At 38.4% G+C, this 25,313-nt stretch overlaps 1 protein-coding gene across 3 annotated transcripts; it reads right to left on the bottom strand.

Annotated features, from left to right (window-relative positions):
* Positions 1–21,130, bottom strand: LOC120419835 (ethanolamine-phosphate cytidylyltransferase). 3 transcript variants are annotated; one of them, XM_039582669.2, is made up of 7 exons: positions 20,725–21,130; positions 6,472–6,609; positions 5,601–5,713; positions 2,221–2,287; positions 2,042–2,154; positions 1,192–1,731; positions 1–1,118 (listed from the first exon to the last, which is right to left on the bottom strand). In XM_039582669.2, the coding sequence occupies exons 1-7, from the start codon at positions 20,778–20,780 to the stop codon at positions 973–975; spliced, it is 1,173 nt and encodes a 390-aa protein (XP_039438603.1). In that variant the 5' UTR covers positions 20,781–21,130; the 3' UTR covers positions 1–972. The 3 variants fall into 3 exon arrangements, with proteins under 3 accessions (XP_039438603.1, XP_039438605.1, XP_039438604.1); XM_039582671.2 differs by having other exon boundaries at positions 1,192–1,677; positions 2,072–2,154; positions 20,725–21,129; XM_039582670.2 differs by having other exon boundaries at positions 1,192–1,677; positions 20,725–21,128.
* Positions 21,131–25,313: the final 4,183 nt, after the last annotated feature.

Here is a 25,313-nt window from a genome sequence, read left to right as displayed (position 1 = left end):
TTTTTGATTATGCACGCGTGTGACACCGTGGCTGTGTGTGTTTGTGTTGTTTTTTTTCTTCAATTTGAATCTACCTACCCGTTTCAGGGGGAAATAGGTTACGTTAACCCGTTTCCCCGTTCCTCCGGCTCCTAATATCACACAAACTCTTTTTTCGGGAGATATTACCAGTAATGCCTCTTCTCGCCACGGGAATGAATGTTGCTTGTTCTCTCGATTTCTAATAATCTAATAATCTGTACACTGATACACAAATCTAGCTTATCTAATTGTATTTTTGCTTTTCTTGGGTATTAATTTCACTCGTTTTCGCTCAAATGAAAACAAGGGGAATTTTTCCCAGTTTAACATAACTCTTCACGTTCGCGCAAAATAAGTTGTTTTAGTCGAAGTTGCGAACGGAAGTAGTTTAAAAGAAAAATGCGACAGCAAGGTTAGGGAGAAACTCAAAGGATAATTCATAGCGGTTAGCGTTTGTTTTAGCAACTTTGGCTTCATCCTACAGGTTAATTCCTTTTCCTCAATAAACGGTTGCAGTTTCGAGATTCTTACAGCGATATATTTGGGATTTTTTGCGTGTATATTATAAAAGATAAAAGTTTTGTTACTCCACGATCAGTGCCAAACGGCGCCGTGCTCACATAAATTAATATAAACTTCCTCTGTGTAAGATGCAGAAAATAGCATACAAAACTAAACACAAAACAAATATAACTAACAAAATAACCTATGCACAATTGAATCCTTTCAGCACAATCCTCGCCTCGAAAAAAAGTCCTGACCTCTTCCGGGGGGTGACTGTGCTACGCGTAAATAAAATAAAATCAATTTGTCTACAATTTGACTCTCATCTGCTGCGCTCGCGGGGGGTGTGTTGCTTGTTGCTGGCATGTTGTAACGGGTTTTTTTCGGGCGCGCACCAGGCGATCGTCGTCATCCTAGTCGCGGGCGCGCTTAGTCGTCCGCCGGTAGTCAACCGCACTTTTCCGCCAGCTTCACCCGCTGCATGGCCTCAAACACCTCAATCTCCTTCTTCTCCTTCTTGACGTTGCGCGCCTCGTACTCCAGCCGATGCCGGATGATCCGCTCGACAATGTCCTCGGTCGTGATGGGGTTGCCTGCGGGGAGGGGGGGGAGGTCAAGTTGTGATTAATTTTGAAACCTTACGACTATCGACTATCCAGCACTCACCAGAGTCAATCAGCATGAATTTGCCCATCTGCTTCGGCACGGCGTACGGGTCCAGATTGCCCACGTCCGGCGCGATCGTTGTCTGCCCGTGACACACCAGATCCACGTTAAAGTGCTCCATCAGGTCCTTGGTGACCGAGTAGGGCGCACCAATGACGACCTCGTTGACGTACTTGCAGGCCAGCACGCTGAGGACGCGCTCGTGCAGGTTCATGATCGGATAGTTGCCGCCCTTGTATACGTTCACGACGGGGTCAGTGTGGAGTCCCACAATCAGATAGTCGCCGAACGTTTTGGCCTTTTCCAAAAAGTCCAAATGGCCAACGTGGAACAGGTCGAACGCACCGGCCACGTACACAATCTTGTCCGTTGGCTTCGGTGCCTTGCCGTCGCTAAACTGGATAATCTTCTGCGTCGTGGGCAGGAACTGGGAGCAACCGGTCCAGGGGCTACGCGCCGAGTGGTCTTGGCCCAGCTTGGAGGATCCTGTTTGGAGGTCAAGTTTCGTTTGAATTTTCTTGAAAAGAGCTTCCAGTGCTTCTATGGTTTGTTAGTGGCAAAGGGAGGGAAAACAAGGAGGGGGCTGGTTATTTGTCTTGGTGGGGGAATTTGGATGGCTCGGGATCAAGCAGGTCCGGGTTCCGTTAGTGCATGAATGATCAATGGGGGGTTAATTACATCAACGCGACATAGTAGTTTGAAAATAAGTATAGCGCATCAGAAAAAGGAAAGTATCGACAAAAGCTGGTTAAAATTTTGAGAAAAGATTGTCACTTTCAACAGAGCAGAAAGAGGAAAGTTTACAGAAACAAAATCATAGAGTCTCACACACACAAACGAAAATATTTACCATCTTTTTCGACGCTATACTCTTGGTCACCTTGTTTGAAGTGGTTCCGCGTCATCAGCAGCATCCGACCAACGAGGTCCGTCGTCGAGACTCCGGCCGTGCGCGAAACTTCCCTGTAACGCAAAACAAAACCAATCAGTTAGCAAAGACCCCGTCGGCAGGTCATTCCATCAACTCACTTGTAACGTTCCGCGGTCTTGACCAAGTGGTAGGTGTCGACGCCATCGGCTGTCAGCGTGATGTCATCTGGAAAAGGCAAAGAAGTTGAAGAAATTTTCTTGATTGACCCAGATCGATCTTGACCGCGTGTGTCAAGATGGCTATTTTTGAGTGACGTTCGGCGCCGTTGATAAGAACGGGTGAGCGCGCGCTCGCGAGGTGGTGCCATATTTGATAGAACTTTATACTATTATGGGAGAGAGATAGAGCGCAATAAGCAGTACTAAATGTAGTAAACAAGTGTTCACCGATAGTGGTGCTGGCAGGGCAGGACTTGAGTCAAACCGGTGAATGGAATTCCATACGACGCCATTCGCCAGGATTGGTAGTAAGTTTCTCGAGGGGTTCATGACTGCATCAGGTGATAGAAAATGAGTCACATTCATCTACTTATCGACAATCTTGATTTTGTTTATAGATTTATAAAAATATTGATTGAACGATAGTATTTTAAATTATTAAATATTGATCTGATTTCTAATTTCCTAGAACTAATCATGAACACGAAAAGACGATCTATCGCCCCCAAGAAAAGATTACAGTTCAGTTTGAGCGTTTAAGAGCGAGGTTTAAAAAAATGATTAAAATGTTCAAAAACCCTAAATCTTAAAATAAAAAAAATCATAAATCAAATTTGAAATCAATTTGAAAAAATATTAATTACCAACTTTTTTTAATTGTTCTTAAAATTTCAAATTATCAAATGTTTAGATTTTGAAATTGATTTATTCTTAACTTATTTTATCAAGCCAAACATTTCATTAGTGCAAAAAACAAAAAAAAAACGCGATTCGAGAAAATCGCTGGCATAAAGTGGAATACTTGTTTCAATTCTAATTTAAAAAGAAAGCAGTAAAATGCCACCGTTGCCAGAAATTCGGCCACGGCTCGCGGAACTGCAACCTCCCGCCCCGCTGCGTGAAGTGCGGTGAATCACACCTGGGGGAGAAGGCAGAGCAAACCAAGGCGCGCATCAAGTGCGCTAACTGTGGAGGTAACCATACCAGCAGCTATCGTGGATGCAGCGCACGGACTACCTCGAGGAGCAATAAAAGAGGAAGCAGCAAACAGCAGCATCCCACCCTCCTCAGCGAAGTACGAGCGAAACCGTGCCGGCAGCTGGGCAGCGTACGGTTCCCGCGGACAACTCAGCGTTCCCACCTGGATGGGGGCGATCGTTTGCCAGGCGTGGTCGCTGGCGGTAGCGGCAATGCGAAATTTGCCCATGACCGTGAAATTTGGGAAATGCCGCGTAATTTAAAACATTAGTGTATACATCGCTGCTTATTGCAGATTCAAATTCAAATTATCTGTAGAAGATAATGTTTAAATAGTAGTTTATGCAACAAGTTGCAAAAAGAGGATTTTTTCAGCACGAGTCGTACATTTATCCAACGAGGTTCACCGAGTTGGATAAATACATCGAGTGCTGAAAAAATCAAGTTTTGCAACGAGTTCCATACAACATTTTTTGCAATTCCGAAAAACACCCATTGAGTGAAATTTTAAGTAAAATTTTCTTGTATTTTGTCAATAAATCGTTCAAATCAAAAAAATGTTGAAAAGTGTTACTTTTCGAAACAAGTGCTGAAAAGTTCAACTTTTCAGCACCCATTTCAGTGCTGAAAAGTAGAACTTTTCAGCATTTATTTTGAAAAGTGTTGCTATTCGATTTTTTTATTTTTGGTACAGAAAAGTAGGCTATTTCGTCGTTCAAGAATGACAGGAAAAGTAAGTAGTTTCAAGACGGAATTGCAAAAAGAATATTTTACGAAATGCAGAAAGTTGATTATACATTATACATTTCCAGCAAAATGCCTTTATTCCATAAAATTAAGCCGATGCAAATATTTAAAAAAGTTTTTGTCCCTCGGCCCTGGTCGAGGTCAAGGGGGGGGGGGGGGGGGAAGGGGGCAAAAAAATAAAAAAATATAAAAATTTAAATAACAAGCCAAAATCTTCACATTTAAATGAAAAAAGTGTTTTAAAGTGCATTTTACACTAGTTCAGTTGTTTTGCAATCATTAGTTTTCAAAAAATCTAAGATCTGACAAAAACAAAAATTGTATCGAAAAAAAAAAGATTTTGCATCGAAAATTTTCAAAAAATCTTAAGATTTTTTAAGAAACCCAAACATGCTAAAAATAATTTTAAACGCAGGAGAATGTATTTTAATTTGATTTCAGCTGGTTGCCCTTGAATTTTCATGGAAATTTTGAAGTTTATTGCAAAAATATTTTTTTTGCCCCCTGATTTTTCGGGTCAATTTTGAAGGGGGGGGGGGGGGGGGGTGACAAAAACTTTTAAAAATATTTGTACCAGCCTTACAGGATTACGGAAAAGTTTAAACTTTGTAAATTTTAAATTATTGTAAAATTGATTAAAATAACAATGAACAAGTTACCTTTAATGTGATTTTTTTTTATATTTTGATCATGAATTATGTGTTTTTACAATAAAATTTGAAAAGCATTTTGTAATGAAAAATAATTTTGTGGAAGTATCACTAAATGTAAAAACTGCTATTTATGAAGTTTTGCCTGAACTTTATTTAAATACTCAAATTTTCTTATAGCTGAAATTTAGGAAAACAAACAAAATTTTACCACCATTTTTTTACTGATCCTAGTTTTCATGAATATGACGTTTAGGATGTGCTTTGTTTTAAAGATATTTTAGCAAATCCAATTTCTAAAATCTCAATAAAATCAAAAGAGCAGAAACACGAATGACACCGCCGGTTTTTTTTTATAAATTTGCCCAAATTAATCTAATTCTTGATTCATTTTTGAGCAGTTTTTAGAGTACCGTGAAATTCCTATGTTTTGTAATTGGCATGCCGCGAAATTTCGATTTTTGTGCCGTGAAAAATCACTAGCCCTAATAATAATAAAAATAACCAAAACCAATTTTATCCGTACGATCTCAGTACACTCAAACCCCGATGGTTTGACAAAAACTGTTGTCAAACGAACGGGGTCACTTTTTAGTTTGACACCCCTTTTACACGGAGTTCACACACACACACTACCAAACGTTTGTTTTGATACCGTGCGTGAGCGCCGTGTAAAAAGTGACTTTTTAGTTCGACTTTGACCAACCAACGGGGTACAAACTAAAAAAGTGTCAAACGAAAAAGTGACCAACCACCGGGGGTTGAGTGTACTTAGTATCGTTTCCTTAAACGGGCTTTTCTTTTATTATCTTTCACAGAGCCTTTGTTTTCAATGAACGCACAAAAGATGCAACTAATTCTGCCAACATGATATCAATCTGGTCATGCTTCACCACCACGCGCTACCCGTTCAATCCCGCTTCTTTATCCAATTCACACACTTACCGCCGTGCACGCAGAAATCGCAGTTGTTATTGTCCAGGGTTTCCAGCGTCGTCACGTACGGTGCATCCTCCACGACCTCGTCGACCCACTTTATTCCGCGCACCATTTTGTACCTGCAAACACACACAAAAACAAATCAAAGGTTGAACCAATTTTCGGGATTCCTCAGAAGGTCTCCCGCTATCACTCGATTTGCGTAAAATTGCATAACCGATTCGACCTCGACTAATCTACGCTCCCAAAAAAATTGGTTATCGCGCTAGACGTAAAGTCATTTCGAAGCGGAGATAACAACACGCGCCACCCCTCGTTTGGTCGCCCTAACGTCCAGAGCAAACGTACAAGAGCTCGGCGGCGATAAGGTGCCAACACACAACTTGTCCGTTTTCGTAAAACACGGATCTTCGATAAGCTGAAAAAGCGCGCGAGCGCGCGCAATTCATTCTACACATCGTTCGATGCGATGGCAAAGTCCGCACTCAACCAAGCTCGAGCTCGATTTCGTCAGAGATAGAGCCTCGTTGGAGCTTCTTGGTTGGTACATTATCGCCAAGTTGGTCGGCCGGCCGGTTAGTTAGTAGGAAATGTCTAGAATTCCATGCACACAAGAGTTCGAGAGTTCAACAAAGGCCTGATTAGCGAACGAACTCGGTTCCGGCTTCGATATTGGGCCATCGATCGTACGATCGCGGCGTGAAACGCTAGAAGCTGAATGTCGTTAACCTTTGTTGGCCAAGCGATTCGGCGGCTTGGGTAGCGCGTCACCGTCGTCATCGCGAGGGGAGATCCCATTCCAAGTGCAACCACCAAGTCATGCGATGCTGATAAGATAAGGTCGCCGACGTGGTCCGATTGAGCGGGTCACACCTACCTTTCCTCCTGCGTGAACACCGGCGGGCCCTTGTTCTTGGTAATGTCCTCGTCATTGTGAATTCCAACCACCAGCTTGTGGCCGAGGGCTTTGGCCTGGCGGAGGGAATTTGCGTGGCCAAAGTGCACCATGTCGTAGCTGGAAAGAATGGGAAAAAGGGGAAATGTTAGTTCCTCAGGTTACGACGATTGGCGCGCGACACATCGGTTCGAGACGTTGTGACGCATGACCTAATAGACACGTGCACTTAAAATAGCAGTGCGAACGAGCAAGGCGGGATGGTGTGGATGGGGCGGGAAAAGCTCATAACATAATAAGGCGTTCTGTTTGCAGCAGAACCACAACGAAATAGAAACGGAAAGGTCACATTCGTACACAGTCATAATAGCGTCGAATTTTCCGCAAACAAATTGTGGTTCTGGTTCTGGTTAAAAATGACGCTAGAATAATTCTGTTGACGTTTGCAAACAAACGGCCCCCTACCCCCTTCCAACGCCGTGGTAATGACCCTTGATTACAGCTGTAGACTTTTAAGTGCAAATTACGTAAATTAGTGCGGGTTTTCTGCACCTGTAATTATTCATATGCCGTCTTTTGTACTGAATAGTATACGGCGTCGTTTCTTAAGTTTGATCAAAGATTTTTACACATTTTAAGAAAATTATACTTGTGCAGTGTTGTTTTATTTATATTTGCCAATAGTAGTTTATAAGCATAAGCATAAGCATAGGTGCCCACCCGCAGTTGCTACTCCGTTATTGACCAGGACCTCCAGAAGTTACATCCACGAGCCGTGGAAGATAAGTGGGAGCTATCTTTCCTCGCTTCGCAACTTCTCAAAGGCCCCTATCATGCTGATCAATACCGGCGCCGGCCACGACCAGTGGTAGAGTCACGGGGAAGTGGATGGGAATGTTAGTCCGATACTTGAGTGATAGAGACCGCCCAATCGACTGCTTCTCCGACAAAGTATCACATGAGTTTTGAGGGGGTTAGTAGATGGGTATGAGGTCAGGATTCACGAGTGGCAGTGATGTGACCATGAGCATTTTGCTTATCGGTTGAAAATTTTAAATCTTAAGCAGCCGGCTGCGGAAAGATAGTTAATTGATTATTTAAAAGTTTTTTTTAAATCGAACGCGTGCCAACCGAGCAGTAGTGCTATGGGCTGGACTTGTCAGTATATTTTTACTGTTTGTACAATTTAGATAACGCGAGCAAATTTCAAAAATAGTAAATAAAAGACGCTTTACTCTTAATAAAATCGATAGTTTGATGAGTTAATACTAAAACTGTCAGCTGGAATAAATTATTACGATCAACGAATATAAACGAAAAGAAAACAGATCATCACGTAACCGATTGTAATGAAATTAAAACAATAACTTAAACGAACTAAACCGGTGGCGTGCCTTCCAATCACCAATGATAAAAGAAGGACTTATAAAAAATAAAATATCAAATAAAAGGCTCCGATAAACACGTTGCAGAGTAACCACGAGGTCCCACTGCTCACAATCGAATCAAAAATTCAAAAACGCGCGCTAATGGTCTATCTTAAATGTCAGCTTGTTTTTCGATAAACGATTCTATAGAAATGAGTTTTTCACCGTGAAAATTTAACACATTATTTGGATTGTATCAATCTACAGGTACAGTTGACAAACTAACGAAGCGACAGCAAAATGGTCAAGAACTCGTATAATTAACTATTTAATGATGACCCTATAACGATTATTTTCAATGAGATATGATTTGGATTTATCGACCGATTCTGGAGATTTGACGCGTTTTTAAATATTTATTGGGCTAAAAAAAGAACAAAAAGAACAAAAAAAAACTCATTATATCTGCCAATAGTAGTTTATGCAACAAGTTACAAAAAGAGGATTTTTTCAGCACGAGTCGTACATTTAACCAACGAGGTTCACCGAGTTGGATAAATACGACGAGTGCTGAAAAAATCAAGTTTTGCAACGAGTTCCATACAACATTATTTGCAATTTCGAAAAACACCCTTTGAGTGAAATTTTAAGTCGAATTTTCATGTATATTGTCAATAAATTGTTTAAATTAAAAAAATGTTGAAAAGTATTACTTTTCGAAACAAGTGCTGAAAAGTGTTGCTATTCGATTCTGTTATTTTTGGTACAGAAAAGTAGGCTATTTCGTCGTTCAAGAATGACAGGAAAAGTAAGTAGTTTCACGATGGAATTGCAAAAATATCTTTTTTGCAATTCCGTCGTGAAACTACTTACTTTTCCTGTCATTCTTGAACGACGAAATAGCCTACTTTTCTGTACCAAAAATAACAGAATCGAATAGCAACACTTTTCAGCACTTGTTTTGAAAAGTAACACTTTTCAACATTTTTTTTTTGATAGTATTGGAGTTGCCAATTTGATTGGAAAAATTGCCATTTAGAATGAATTAAAATATTTTTTAACAATTTGTTGGATTAGCGGTGAAACAGGTTTTCGCCTACTTGATACAGCATTTGACGCATTAATCGCAGGGTAAATAAAATCAATTTCTTTTTTTCATTTTTTTTATTTAATTATTTTTAAAATCAAATTTACCACTCCAATACTTCTAACTAACGTGAAATTTTCCGAGGATTCCAAATATGACAAAATTGAGACCAAAAAGTGCCGCTATGGAGGCCTACAGGGCAAAAACTAACGTTGTAAAATGTTTGTTGTAGAAAAATCGAAAAACTATGAGAAAAACTGCGATTGGCCAAAAAGTTAATACCGTAGGCATATATTCCATATAATTACCTATCTTTTGACCTATGGAAGTATGCGTGTTGGAGGCTGTTGCAAAAAGATATTAAGGTTTTAAAAAAATCAATTTTTAACAGTAATTTGCAAAAGCTATGAGAAAAAGTCAAACCGATCCTGGATGTCTATGGCCCATTTTGAAGTGCTTCAAAAGACCTTTCAAATGCATCTACGAAAGTTGGAATTGATAAAGTTTTACGGAAATGCGAGCAATTTTAAGATTTTTTAGGTTTTTTGGACCTCAAACTTCAATGCCCGTTTTACCTCACTTCCCTTTGTCGTAGAGGGCTCATATTTGGCATGAGCTCATCTCATGTATAGACAAACAAACGCTGAAAAATCGGAGCACCTCGATACGACCTGTTACACATTGGTGAAAAACTCGCTCTTAAGAGCCTACGGTATTAACTTTTTGGCCAATCGCAGTTTGGCGCAGTGCACTTTGAATTTTTCAAAAATATTTAGACAGGTTTTTCTTTAAAGTTGTATTGAGTTTTTTTGTGTTATTGCGAGCTGAGTTTAGCTAATTGAATGTGTGCACCCTAATTAGAGAGAAAAAGCCGACAAGCTTGCGCTCGTCGTTAAACGGGAAGTGTCGACCCGAGTCGTGCTTGAGATGCTAATAAACCGGTTGCAAGCTATTAGACGCTGACGGAAAGAACCAACGACAAATTGGGCCCAGACAAGAGGGTAAAACAAAAGATTGCATTTAGGCGGTTTACGATGGGTCAATGAATCGACTTTTCCTGTCAAGTTAAATGGCTTAGTCAGCAACGGTCCCATTTTCAAGTAGACACATTAACGCTAATCTTGCCCGGAAACGGCCTTGAGTGCCAATTTGCAGCGCTCTCTGAGTAATCAACTTCAGACTGATGACCTTTCCAAGAATGCATGTGTCTCATCATTGACGGTGAATTCCGTTGCTCGGCACACTCATGGACAGAGATAAAACAAATCCAACCGAGAGACATGCAGACAGATTTCCAAACATTCGCCGCTGTTTGTAAACAATCCGCCCCAATGCTCGTTTCGCGTGGTGTCGTTGTATCGCCCCAAACAAAGCCAAAACCCAAACGCCCTTCACTTCGGCAACGTGACCATGACCAAGACCGTGCCAAAATAAAAACACACGCAAAATCGGATCGCAGCGGCCAAATCAAGCGCCACCTGCCGGTGCAGTGCGAAATTCGCCCCACTCACTAGCTTTTGAGCGTGAACGTGAGAGCGTATAAGTGTATTTGGTTAAGATAGATACTAAATTGTCACACAGTCACACACACACGCACGTGTTCGCGCGATGCACGCGCCAGTTAAGGCTCAACGTGATCTAGACTAAGTAGCAATCGAGTGGTGGAATGCTTCATGTATAGTGGGAAAAAGTGGGTTTGTTAGGGTGGTCCAAAAATGTTCATAGATTTAAGTTTTTTTTTAGTTTTGATAACATTTTACAATCAAGAAAAACCCATACATAAAAATAAAAAGATAAATTTCAAAATTTTTAGCTGTTTACGAAAAGCGGATTGTTTTTAACGTAATTAGATTTTTAGATTCGACTAAACATTCTGAAATATGTATTTTTAGATAGATCTTTTTTACTAATTGCTGATGAATAATTTCAAATCATCGAATTTAAATGCAGTCCAGATTTCACTTCGGAAATAATTGAATCAAGAAATTTATTTTTTTCGTGTCTTAAATCATTAATAACAGCCAAAATGGCAATAATAAAATATCGAGAAAATTCATTTGGTAAAATTATAGGCGATCAACCACTCAAATTTGACCTAATTAGGGCACATAATTCAAACTTGATGTTAAAAGAAAAAATACGATTTTTGTTCATAATTCGATTATCCAAAATGACTTAGTAGAAACTTTCGAATAATCGAAACTTTGGAAAAAGTTAGGTTTCGGATAATCTTGTGGAGACTGGGTTATTTGATGGCAGACTGTATTAAATCTATTGAAAAGTACTTAAGAGCTGTTTTTCAATATTTAAATACTGTTTAGACCCATTTATCTGAAGTCCTATGGTTTGTTAGTGTGAGTGCGAGAAATGTCAAAAAGCTCTACAATCCAGACTCGATTATCCGAAGGCCTTGCAAAAATTTCACTTCGGATAATCGAACCACGAAAAAAAAATTATTTGTTGTCTTATTTTTGATTGTTGAGCTATTATCCGTAAACTATTTACTCTAAAGTAATTTAAAATTATTGAATTCAAGATGGCGGCCCAAATGGCGGGGATGAAATAATTTTAAAAAACATTTTTTTAATTTTGTAGGCAATCAACTCTTCAAATTTGACTAAAATGGGGTCGCTGAACTCGAATTTTGTTGTTAAAAGCATAAAAAAAAAGATTTTTTGTTCGTGATTCGACTAGGTATTCGAAGTTCCATACAAACCTTCGGGTTATCGAACTTCAAATAATCGAAACTTCGGATAATCGAGGCTTCGGATGATCGAGTCAGGACTGTATTGAGTATTCATCGATTATCCAAAGATTCGACTATCCCAAAATTAAATTATCCGTAGATTCTTTTATCCGAAGATTTTATTATCCGAAGGTGTGATAATCGAACGACGATCCACAAAAAGAAATGGGATTGATATTTTTGCCTTCCTCACCTTACTGAGGAAAGGCTATAAAATCACTCGGAAAATGAACTTTTTAATTAGACCTCCTAGACCTACCTTCATTTGTACCTATCGACTCAGAATCACCAGCTGAGCAAATGTCTGTGTGTTTGGCTGTATGTAGACATGTGTACCAAATCAATGTCACTGGAATATCTCGTCACAGGCTCAACCGATTTTGGCCGGAATGGTTTTAATCGACCCGTCTTAACGTCCCCTAAGTTGCTATTTAAATTCATGCAGTTTTATTATGTATTTAAAAAGTTATGTTAAATTAAAATTATTAATTCATGAAACCCTCACATGTTATATATTTTTAGAAAGCATATGAAAAGACCTTTTAGATGGAGTAAGAATTTTCAAGATCTGACTAACCTATCTTAAATGACAAACAGTTTAAAAAATGATCTGAATTCACATAACCTCAACTGGTCGGGTCTGATCGCCACGAAAAAGCCGTGTAGAGGGATGCCATTTTCCTCAAAAGCCGTGTCTGTATAATCTTGACAAAAAGTCTGTAGGTAGTCTGTTTTTTTACTCATCACTTATTTTTATTAGGACCTCTTAGGTGCTGCGAACGTTAGGGGATATCCATAAACATGTGGACACTTTAGGGGGGTTGGAATCACTTTAAATGAGAGGAAGGCACCAACCACTTAAAGGTGGATTAAGTAACGTTTTTTTATTTAACATCAGATTAGAGTTCTGTGGTCTCATTTTAATTAAATTTCAGTAGTTTAAGGCTTTTTGTAGAGCCTTGAAACCACTGCGACCAAATATAGGAATATGTTGGTGGTGGTTTATTGCTGGCTTGTACCATCAGCTTTTTCTTACTATTTCATCACCATCTTGGAGTAACAATTCTAAATTACTTTAGAGTGTTATTAAAAATTAAAACCAAGACAGCGAAAAATATATTTTTCATGATTTGGTTATCCGAAGATGCCTCCGATGCCTTCAGTTAATCAAGTCTAGACTGTATTAATTTGATAATGAAAATCAATCACTCAAATTTGACTTTTTGAGATTGCTGAACTCGAATTTTAGTTGAGTTTTCAAGTAATTTTTTTTTTAATAGTTTGATTATTTTAACTTTTTATATAGAGAGCTTAAGATAATCGAATCTGGACTGTATTTACAAATCCAATAAAAATTTGCGTAAAAAAAAAAGATTTTGTATTTTATGACGTAAAATGGCCTCTCTTGGCAAGGCATAAGTTTTATCCAAAACCAAAACAGAAAAGGCAAATTTCCGAAAATTCGAGAACATTGCATTACATTCTCCCTTGAAGTGTGAACTACACTAACGCACTTGGGAAGAGTGCCAAGTGCATCGTGTCATCCAATTAAATCAGCGATTCTCAACGGGGGTACCGGGCCTACTTGATTTACACGGTAGGGGGTACCAGCCTAGAAGAAGGTTGAGAATCGCTGAATGAAATCATCAATAAACATAGAGATTCGAAGAGTTTGCAAAGACGTCATCGAGGAACAATTGTGCGCCAAGTCATGGATTACTTATGAAAGACAAATGAGAGAAAAAGAAAGTTGATGTTTTTAAACAAAACTGGAGTTTCTTTTGAAAAGGTCCAATAAACCAAATTTCCAGTTTTTGCTTTTTGGGTGTTTTTCAATACCCCTGACTCAAGGCGGTTTCAAAAACAAAAACAAAAGCAAAAACTGGAAATTTGGTTTATTGAACCTTTTCAAAAAAAAAAAACTTCAGAAAAGAAGATTGACTTCGAAACGCAATTTTCTAAAAATATTCGAAAAATGAGTTTGAAAAATAGAATATTTGACTAAAATGAAACAAGCTAAAAATATTCCAAGTTGAACAACTTCACATTCCTCCCCTCTTTCTGCCACCGTTCCTCCCTTGTCACACCCGTTATTCACCTCTCATGACCAAACAAAAAAGCCCCGCCGAAAAAAAAAATCTCTCTCTTCTGATAGGTGTAAAATTGAATCATACGATCCGGACGCCGCGGCCGCGTGGTGTTGGCTCTGTATGTATTGCTTGACTCAATGCAGAGAGAGAGCGCGAGCGAATGCCGGCAGTTGTGTACGTCGTCGTTGGATTTTTTTTTCGGCGCATGCTCGCTTGTTACCGGCCGCGTGGAACTTGGCCGAGTGACGGTTGCAAGACCCGCTCCACCACCACCATCACCCGGCACCAGTACAATCCATCGAAGCGCGGTTTTGCACCACCGCCAAAAGAAAGCGCTGGACAGTGGACGAGTTCTGGATGAAACTGGTAATGGTTTTGCGGTGTGTGTGTGAGTTGTGAGTAGGGACCTACATAGGGAAATGAAATGTTCTGGGAGAAATTCTAAACACCCAAAGTCATTCAAATTTAAGGTTGAAAAACTTGTAGTATTTTTTTGGTGCTGGCACGTTTCTTGTACCGAACTAGCACAAACTTAACAAAAACGATCATTTTAGTAAAAACAACAGTGTTACAATGTTTGTAAATGGTATTAATCTCATTTTTCTGCCCAAAATTATTTTAAATTGATTCTGACCTTGTTCTTGCATGGTCTTGTTGCTCGATTGGAACCCCGATTTGACAGTTCGATTGGAACCCTGAGAGTAACATTTCGCCTCTCCATATAGGCTCTCTAGTTGTGAGTGGTCTCAATTAGGCGTCAATTTTGATTGCTTTTGAACTGGACATTGGTCAAAATGTTCACACCTCAAATTCGAGAGAATCGACAAGTGCCAGCCAACGGTCATATCAGTAACAACATTTCAAAAGGGCGAAACCTACGATTATGCCGTTTCGGGAAAATCAACTTTCAAAATTTTGCAATTTCGATCAATTCCTATTTCCACAAAAAAGCATGAAAACTATCAATTTTGTCAAAACGTAATAGAAAATAGCAATAATTTCATCATAGAGAGCAATTTGAAATTATTTAAGGTGGTTTTGCTATTAAAAATTGAGAAAAAGAAATTACGCCTTTTTGAAGAGCGTGCCTACATTTTCGCCCCACCGTATTCGCCACCCACTCAACCAAAACAACGGTTTAGCCCATCAGGTTACGCCACAAAGCAAAAGTAAACAACAGATTCGCCCTTTTGTTTTTTGTTCATTTTTCGGGTTTTTAAAGAAAAAAGTGTTGAAACAACTATTTTATCATTGTGAAACGTTACAGTCAGTGATAATACAGTGATATTTGCAACCTCAGTGATAAAAAAATTGGTCTAGAAAGCCTTCATAAGGAGTCCGATTCAGGCCAAAACTCGTTGAGCCAGGATACACCGTAAGTAGCAAGTTGGTTTGACGATGTGGTCTATATTGAGGTGACGTTCCTTGGGGTGTCCCCGCCGGAAGTGGGAGACATGGCACCTGACGACTAGGTCACCCCGGTGCCTTCTCAATCTTTGCATAGCTTCAATGGTTACGGAGGCGATGATTTTGTACGGCATTCCTCCTAAACCTCCCTACACTAACTTTTTGTCCTGCAACTGCTCGACCCAGAATCCCCGGATGTTCCAAGAACCGGGAAATTATGCACCGTCATATCTGGATTGTGAAACCAGACCAGATCCGATACTACAATAATTGAAATTAAAAAGTTATGTATTTAGGATCATACAAATCTGTGTTTGTTGTGGAATTGTGTTCAGAGACATCAGAAACATACATTTTGATCCATTTTGAGAATTGTCAGGTTAAAATTCACTAAATTGTAACGAAAATTTAGTGTTTCTAAATATACGTCGGAACTTCCAGAAAACACTACATTCGCCCCTCATGATTGGGTGAAAACACAAGGGCGGAAACTCAATTTGGTTTGTTTTGATTGATGTTGTTGATTAGCCCTTTTGTTTTTTGCTTGTAAAACTACGTATTTTCGGAATTTTGAGATGATGGAGGGTGTTTTAGAATCAGTTTTGTTCGCTTTATGATTCTGACAAAAACTCAGTTTGTTTACATCTGAGGGATTCGCCCTTTTGAAAAGTTGTTGCTGATATTTGCACTATTCTAATCGAATTAGAGCGCAAGACTGCTTTGAGAAAATTTAAGTATTTTTGCTGTTTTATGAGGTGTTATAATAATAGTTGAAAAAGATAAACATCACCGACCAACAATTTTCGTCACATTCTCACCAGATTCAAATGCATTTGGCTAAGAAATGTCTCATACTGCTTCATACTACCTACCTACTGTTTATCTTTGAGAGGAAAACAAAGTTGCTGGAATTGGATTTCTATAACTATAACAAAATTCGCAATTCGCAATTTCGCAATTCGCAATTTTCAGTGTAAGAACGGGCCTTGACCGATCTTATGCACCAGGTTCCCGACGAACACGCACTGCCCTTACACCTACATCTCACCCTTGCTCTGAGTCAGTACGAGCAGCACGCTAGAACACGCTTTGAGTGTTCGTGCCAGGCATGCACACCTTCTTTTCCGGTTACGCATTTTAACTCGGCCGGGGGTGGTACATTACGTAGGGTTTGATGTAAGTATAAGCGCCTAACCATTTATAGTGTGCCTATCAACTTTCATAAAGCAAAAACTGTTATATTTTTAGTTTGAATTCAAAAACTAATTTTTAATTACTGTGTATTGTTTTCTCCTGAAATCTTCCCTATTGTTGAGTCGTGTTTATCTGTTGCTATTTCTTTTGTCGCGGTGTTTTGTTACAATATTTTGGTCCTAAGCATTTTATAAAAGTTTTTCAAAAGTACAATAGTAATATTTGCGTTAATCCTTTAATCATTTCATAAATTGAGTCAGGGCTCGAACCTCACTTGCTTAAGAAAAAGGTGAAGTATCAAAACAATGGACAGTGAAAGAAATATACTATATAAAGAATCAATAGTAAAAGAAAGATAGTAATTTATGAACAAGATAAAGAAATTAACAATAGTTAATAAATAGAGGTAACAAACATGCTTAGATTGTATTGAGGGCAATTTACAGGGAAGATGAGAAATTATTGAAATAGATAAATAAAGAAAAGGCACATGATAAACAAAATTGACATCGCTGCCAAATTAAGGGAAAGCAGACAGTTTGTTGCAGCAGCATCAATTAGTAAAATAGAGTGGAAAAGCGTTGAGAAATAAGAGAATCAAATAAGTAAAATCGAAATCAAATGAAGAATAATAAACAAAAGCCGCTTAAGAAAATCAGTGAAACAAAATAAACAGATGATAGATGGTAGCTGGAAATGGAAAGGAGAGAGGAAACCCCGTTCTGCAACGTTCAGGTACATCCACAGCAGTTGACTCAACATACTGCGAATCCAAACAATACCGTCTACAATCACAAATTACTTCCCTTTCCCACATTGACGCGCCCCTTTCTTTTAGCCGTCTCGACTCTGACCCTCGCTGGTCAAAGGTTTACGATCCGTTTCCACAGGCCACCAGCTAGGTCATCATGAAAACCAAGCCAACGTGGAGGTAAGAAAATAGGACACTTGCAAGGAACCAGAGCTATACTGTCCTGATCAAGAAAGATCTAACAGGACTACGGACGTAGTCAGTGACGCTCCTTCCAGGATGTTCCTCGCCTGAGCGTCAACTGAAGAGATATCATCAGAATCATTCGCACTTGGCCTGCTATAACTATAACAAAATTCTGATTAAAATAGCATTTTTAACACACTCAAAAGTTTTGAAAATCTGGCGACTATGATTAATTTTGCGATTAATCGCTGCCTGTTACACCCCACGAATAAGACTGCTGAGAATAATCTTTATTCTCAAATTGCCACGACTAGCTGTCATTCGTCAAGAGTGCTGTCGATGATTGTAACAACCCATGACTGCTGGCAGTAAAGGGGCAAGATTGGATCTTGATTGCAGCAAGTTGATGACTAAACCCAATCATTCTAATTTTTATTCGTCTCTGCCACACCCAGCGATCAAGTGGCAGTCAGGAAAAACGAGATCAAAGCATACTCAGAGGACCTTTCTTCAGGCAATCATTATTCGCTCGAAGAGATTTTTTTTCAACCTTGCTCAAAACAAAGCACAAAAACAATGCAATATCCTACTTAAAATTGTTCTATTTTGTTGAATTGTTTCGGATAATTGAGGCTAAATGTATGACATTATAACCCAGTGAGAAAACTGGCTCAATTTGATCAACATTTGAGCCATTTTTCTCATAGGGAAAAGAGGTAGAATTACGGAAGGTCTTTCGAATTCACATATTTTTTTGTTGTGCAAAAAATCGTTCCATTTCAGATTTTGCAGCCTCAAAACATGCGAATATGTTTTAAATACTTCAAAATGTAGCAGTTTTTGGTTGTAGAATTTGATCTGATATTAAAAATTCCTTTTAATATTTTGAATACGCGCCAATTTTGCCAAAACTGCTAAATTATCATTCAAATTTTTGAAAATATTCTTTTCGAAAGCATCGAAAAATTTCAGGAATGTTTTATATTTTAACATTGAAAATCGGACCATTAGTTGCTGAGATATCGGTGTTAGAAAATGGTGGGTTGTTTGGGTGAGACTTTTTCATGTTTTTAAACCTTTCCATGATAATATCTCAGCAACTAAGGGTCGTATCGACAATGTTCAAATGAGCAAAATATAGAGAATTTTCTTAGCTTTTGGTGAGCGTACATGTGCACTTAATTTTAAATATGAAAAACTGCGACTATTTTCAAAAATGTCACCTAAAAATTGATTTAACTTGAAAACGGTACACTTTATCAAAATTTCACTCAAGTACTTTTTGTTTGCAAATTTGATTTTACATCGAAAAATGAAGCTGAAAAATTTTTGCAAAATCAGCATTGATTAAAAAATTCCTGACTCGGTCAAAGATTTTTTGACCAACCTGGAAATTTCTAAAAAGTTGGCTTTTTATGTCCCCTAGAACATATCAAAAAATTAAAAAAAATTGTGTTTTTTTGCAAATCAATTTTAGTGAAAAAAGTTAAATAAAAAATTTCATTTTTCATTTTTTTTTCAGTGCCATATCCCTACCTACAACTTTGCCGAAGACACCAAATAGAACACAAAATTTCTTCAGAAGATACAGATTTTTGAATTTTCATACATCATTTTTGTATGGACAGCTGCCAAATTTGTATGGAAAAGTATATGGACAAAAAAAAAATGATGCCAAATGGCTTCTTCAGGCATACTGAAGGCTCCAAAAATGTTTCAGCCGGGTTTTAACCCGGAGAGGGGGGTTGGAGTATTTTTTAAAATACAAAATTAAAATTGAAGAAAAAATACCGTTTTCGTAGAGAACTGCTCCGTTGTAAAATGTATTCCCAAAATATGAAACAATGTTTCCAAAATTTCAAATTTCTTTAAGCGAAGTCTTAAAAGGGGTTTTGAAATAAAAGTTAACCCTCTAACGCACATGGTAGCAGAAGAGCACCAAGACTTTCTAATCGAATTTATCGGAGATGAGGCAGTACTTCTGCTTCTTTTTCAAATGTTCAAATTATTAAAAAATAATTTTGGGGTCCATCAATAAGCCACGTGAACAGGGGGTTGGTTTGGGAAAGGCTGGCGATTGTACATGTTCCATACAAAAAATAATTTTAATTTTTTAAATATATTTTTCTGGTTTGTTTTTAAAGTCAATAGAAACTTTTTTTCTCACTCCCTCAAAGTAATCAGGAAACAACCAAAAAATCTGTCTGTTTCATTAAAAACAAAAAGCTCTTAATTTCTTTTTTCTATAATGAATTCTATAGTTTCCAGAAAAACAAACTTTATGCTTATGGCAGAAACATATTTGTCAATTAAGTCTGAGGCATTTTGTGATGCTTTTAAATTTAATATCGAGTCCACGAGCAAAGCATACCCATCTCGCATCGCAATTTTCAGGAGTTGTTTAATCAAACAAAGTTTAATCTATAGTTCCGGTCCACTTTCTTAGAACTGAGTAATAAAAGCAGTTATGAACAAATTAAACATTCGTTTGCCAAATAAACAACTCAAAATCTAAAACTACCTGAAGTGAAGTTGTTTGAAATCTAGAAAAGGATTTACATAGATTTATCCTCATCCTTTATTCCAGTTAAATTTGACCACTTTTTCCTTAAAAAATCCCACAATGTCCCAAGCAGCGGGTTTCGTTTGCTCAAACATTGCCCCGTCGCCGCCGCACGCACGCACCAGCCAGCAAAATAATGCATATTTTTCGTCATTCGAGGCTAGTTCAATGATCTCCGAGCGCGTTGCGTTGGACATATTCGTAGTAATGAGGATGCATCCCACTTCACTTCATTTGACTGTTTATTATCTTTTCGGTCCGGAAGCACAAACGTAACGTTGCTTCGGTTGGAATTGTAGCATTGTGATGAATCATCATCAAAACAGAGGTGGAAAGGAGAAACACAGTGAATCGACTAGGCTAATTATCGTAAATTTTTCCACTGGAAAAATGGAACGAACTACTCTTTCACTTGCCTTCGCGCGATGGCCCAGCTGATGGGAGGGCCGTCGACGGAAGGCAAGGTCAAGGGCCTAATTGGTTTCGAAATTTTCGTAAGAGAATTCATCATTCTTTCCCACGGGGAATGTGTTTCATCAGCGACTATTAGATTGTCGGAAATCTATTTTGGGAAGCAATCTGGCCATTGTACACGAATGGCTAGGAAAGGGCCCCAACTAGAAGCTCAGGCCAGTCGAGAGGAAACCGTCCGAGAAAAATATGATTCCTCTCAGAGCTGCTGCTGCTGCAGGGCAGGGCAAGGAAAAAATCAGCACACGCCCTTGAGACTAGCCGTGTTCTAACCGGAGGAAGGGAAGACCTTGTGTCATACGACAACGGTTCTAATCAATACTTCTAGCAGCCTGGTGCTAACTGGGAGCTGTGTGTTGGATCGGAAACTTACCATCCGTCGCACCACACCCGGACTTCCTTTTCGCTGCTTCCGTTGACGTGTTCCATCTTTGTTAGAATTCAGAATATTCCTTGCTCAAATCACACAAATCACTTCCGGAGCACCAAAATCGGCTTCCCAAACTCTTCTTCTTTTCTTCCTCCCGGGAATCACTTCCAGACGGCACCGGTTCTGCCAATCGAATGAAATCCGTCCCGTACCAGCTGACCACTTTTATAACCCCGTCCAAGTCGATCGCTGCTTCTCCTCGCAGAATCGGCCTCTCCTGATAACACAGTTTTGCTGTTGCTGCTGGGTTGGTGATAATTTTGCTTTGATAGCAGCGACGCGGCGACGATCGATTTGCTGGATGTTCCGACGAGAAAATCTAGAGCGAACCAGCTGCTGCAACGAATGACTCAAGACTGAACGAACACACTGTTGTCGGCGAGAGAGAAAGAGAGCGAGCGCAAGGGGAGAGCGAAACGTCAAGTAAACTTTGTTTGCAGCGGTTGCTTTGATTTTTTCTCGCTTGAGCAGTGATGGCAGATTTTTCGAGAAACTATTGAAAATTTAAATGTTCAAAGCTTTTGGAAAAAACTATAGAAATCTAGAGTTTTTTTTTTAAGAAACTGTAAACTATTGTCTTCCATATCTAAAGTTTCTTTGAAAAGGTCCAATAAAAATATAAAAGTCAATATATAGCTTATAGAACCTTTTCAAAGAAAAACTGGAAATATGTTTATAGTACCATTTGAAAAGGTCTTGCGATCACTTACCCTTATTTTGTTTTGAATTTTTTCTCGATAATAAATATTTAAATAAACAAAGACAAAACAACGCGAATCCCGCACAAAGCGATGAAAACTTAATCTAGCTGAATTGATAATTCTGTGCCAAAGTATTAGAAAAACAAATAATCAATATTTAGTATAAATTCCTCGGCAAAAATTGCTCCAATTTGGATCCGGTTGAATTTTCCATTTCTAAATCGGAACTTTCGTGAAACCTTTTCATCTTTTTTAAGAAAAACTAGTTTCAAATTCAAGTCAAACGATTGTATCTGGTCTACGCAAACATTTCAGATTCTTTTGAAAAACAAGCTAGATTTAACAAATTTGAATTTATTGCTATTGGTGTGAATTGAAGTCAAATTCAAGAAGGAAAAAAAAAACACTAATTTTCAAATAGCTTCTCATATATTTTTTCCTTTAATCAGAATTTGCGTTATTAGGCCTTCGGTTTTCAGTTGGTTATTTTTATCAGTTCAGTATTTTTGTGTTTAAAAATTTTCATCTAGCATTTAAAACAAAAACTTTTAAACTTTTAAATGCCCGAGAAAAAACGGACCATATATTTTTTCACTTAAACTGTGACAATCTATGTTAATGATAATAGAGTAAATTTTCACAACAACCAATGAGTCATGGGTTTTTTGCAGATATGATCTTTTGAAAATTTAATCTAGAAATTTTAAATGTCAGACTAGAATTTTAAAACAATTTATACTTAAAGAATTAATTGAAAAAAAAAAGAAAAAAGTAAACAATTTCCACCAGCCTTTGGACGGATGCGGCAACGGTTTGTTATGATACCGGTTTTTCATTGAGCACCATTTCTCGTCACGAACCAAACCCGACCCAGCTCGGTAGCTTGATCCATGCACCGAAACCGAAGTTTGGTGTGGTGGCGGTATGGATCGGGTTATGTTTTTTTTCTTGGAAAGGCTTGCCAAGCCAAATCTTTCCTTAATTTTTGAGTACACAGTAAAATTGTGCAAATTTGGAAATTCTAAGAATTTAGTTTGGGCGAATATTGGTTTTTGTTTAATTTCATGTAATTTTTCCTTGCAGTGCACCCAACCGGCGGTCGCATGATTGTGATACATGGCGGCATGAAAGTATATCATTATCTGCATGAAAACTGTCCTCATGCATTTTTTGCGATATAGGGGCATGACATTTTTGCCCGTTACCGACAATTATCGACATTACCGACAGCTTTTTGATTGTATTTCACAAAAAAAACCTTAACAGAACGAGGATTGAACCACCAACTTCTTGTTTAATGATCCAACACGCTACCACCGCGCCATGGACGCTTGATGAAATGAAATTGAAAGAGCACCAACATAATCTTCTCTTTGAAGTGTTGCTAAGGGACGGGCCAGCATTATATGTGTTGGTGAGAACTGCAGATCGCAGAAATGTTTACACGCGGGCAAAAATGATCTACGGGCTTGCTGCAATTTTTTTTATAAAATGTGACATTTTCTGCAGCAAATCCACTGGCGCAGATTTTGAGATATATTTTTCCTTTGGGTGTGTTAACATGTGAATAGTTTTTAGTGTATTGAAACTTTATTTCTGAGTGGGATTGTGACTCTGATTTTAATCAAATGATTCGTGAGCTACGTACTGTAAAAAAAATCACAGTTAATACTTTTCTACCACAGTTTTTGGTGAGACCGGTCAATGCCAACGAACTAATCCAAAGAAATCTGCCACGGTTCTACCGGAATCAGTTCAACAACATATTTTTAGCATTTCAATAAAATGTGTTTTGGAAAATACAGAACACATCCGTACGGTTGATTTGCAATCATTAGATACAGGTTGATTTGCAATCATTAGGAACATCTGACAAAAATAACTTGTAAATCGAAAATTCCCAAAAATTCAAATGATTTTTCATTGAACCTGAACGTGCTAAAAGAGATTATAAACGCAGAGGAATTCCTTTTTTAATTGATTTAAGCCGATTGAAATAAAATTTCCATCGACTTCGAAAATTTTCGAAAACAGTTTACACTCAAACCCCGATGGTTTGACACCAACTGTTATCAAACGAACGGGGTCACTTTTTAGTTTGACACCCTTTTTACACGGAGTTCACACACACACCCAAACGTTTGTTTTGATAGTGTGAGTGAGCGCCATGTTAAAAGTGACAGTTCGTCACTTTTTAGTTTGACTTTGTCAAAAAAACGGGATACAAACTAAAAAGTGTCAAACGAAAAAGTGACCAACCACCGGGGGTTGAGTGTACAACAGCCTTATTTGAGAAATTAAACTTCAATTAGCTGTACGAAATGTCTGTAAAAACACGGTCTGTGCCCTTACCGTACCGCTGTAAAGAAAATGTAAGTACGACGGTAAATAAGCTTCTGAAAGCTTCATAAATGTTACTTCCATCGCTTTGCACTAGGTGGCTACGCCAAAAGAGAGCTTTTAAAGCTGGGAGTCTTGGAAAACTGATGGAAAAATCAGGAAAACTCCTTACAAATTGAACACATGAAAATATAGTTTAAACTGTTATTAACCACTTTTGTAGATTGTCACGTTGTCACAGTGAATAGATTTGATGATTATTTTTTCGTGATTACCAAATTCTAAGGCTTGTTCTTAAAAGGTCTATCCAATGTAGGGTATAAGCAATGCTTTTTAAACATGTATTTCTTTCTGACTTCTAGTTTTTCAGGTGTTACCGTGCTTCATGCACGGTGAGTTTCATCATAAACTATTATTATCAAATTTTGATAAGTTAAAACATAATTTTATGTCATTTAAAAATATATCTGTATTTTGTAGGTGCGCTATTCGTTTGCGAGGTATAAATTTAAAATTCGAAGAGACGTTTCCCGTGAAACTAAGAGCGCGATAACGAGTATTTCTTTTACGCGAGTTTATTATTATCTTACCTGTTAAAGACATTCTTTGTGGTTTTATCTTTCCACAACCGGCTGTTTAAGATAATCCATCCAATCGTAAATAAATTTTTAAAATTCCCTACTAACAAAATCCCAAGTAGAAGTAGTTTTCCGGCACACGCGGGAGTGTGGATATCGTATAGAACCCACCCTTGGTAGCAGCCTGTGCTAACTAACATTCCCGTCCCGTCCCCTCGAGATCTACCAACTGACATGGCGGGCGCCGTTGGTGGCCAACGACTGTTACCTATCTGCAGCAGTTCTAGTTTTGATGATCTTGATGTTTTATCTTTTCATCGCATTCATGCATGCTGTTGATAAGAGAAACATCATCAGATCGTTGAAGCGTATGATCGGTTGTGCTGATAGATTATTACGGTCCTGTTCAGCAAACGGAAAAAAAACGGAATCGACGTAACACCTTATAATGTGGCCCTCTTAAACCTTGCGGTTTCGTCAACGGATCCACAGGCGTGTATCGTTCTTTTTGCGACAAGACTCCGCCTCCCGGGTCTCCTAAGTGTGAAGGTATGGGCACGGGGAGAGGGCACCGAATACCTATATTTACACTTAGAATTTTTTGCGTCCGCCCCGGGATTCGAACCGGCAACCTCTGGATTGTGAGTCCAGTGCGCGGTCCTGTTCAGCAACGGAGAAGGACAACCATGGGTGGTCTCTCATGCTCATGCTCATGCTCAATTTTATGTCATTTAAAAATATACAAACATTTTAAAAACGATAAAAATTTAATCATTAAATTTCCAATTAAGTCGAAGAAGACCTTGACCTGATGCACAGTTTATACTAACAGGCTATCGTTACCAATAAAACAACAAATTAAAAATCACAAGAAGGAAATATTAAAATTTTAGAAAACGGTTACATCCCAAGA

This window comes from Culex pipiens, chromosome 2 (genome assembly GCF_016801865.2).
Source record: "Culex pipiens pallens isolate TS chromosome 2, TS_CPP_V2, whole genome shotgun sequence".
Classification (NCBI taxonomy): domain Eukaryota; kingdom Metazoa; phylum Arthropoda; class Insecta; order Diptera; family Culicidae; genus Culex; species Culex pipiens.
This window is presented reverse-complemented; position numbering and strand designations above follow the sequence as displayed.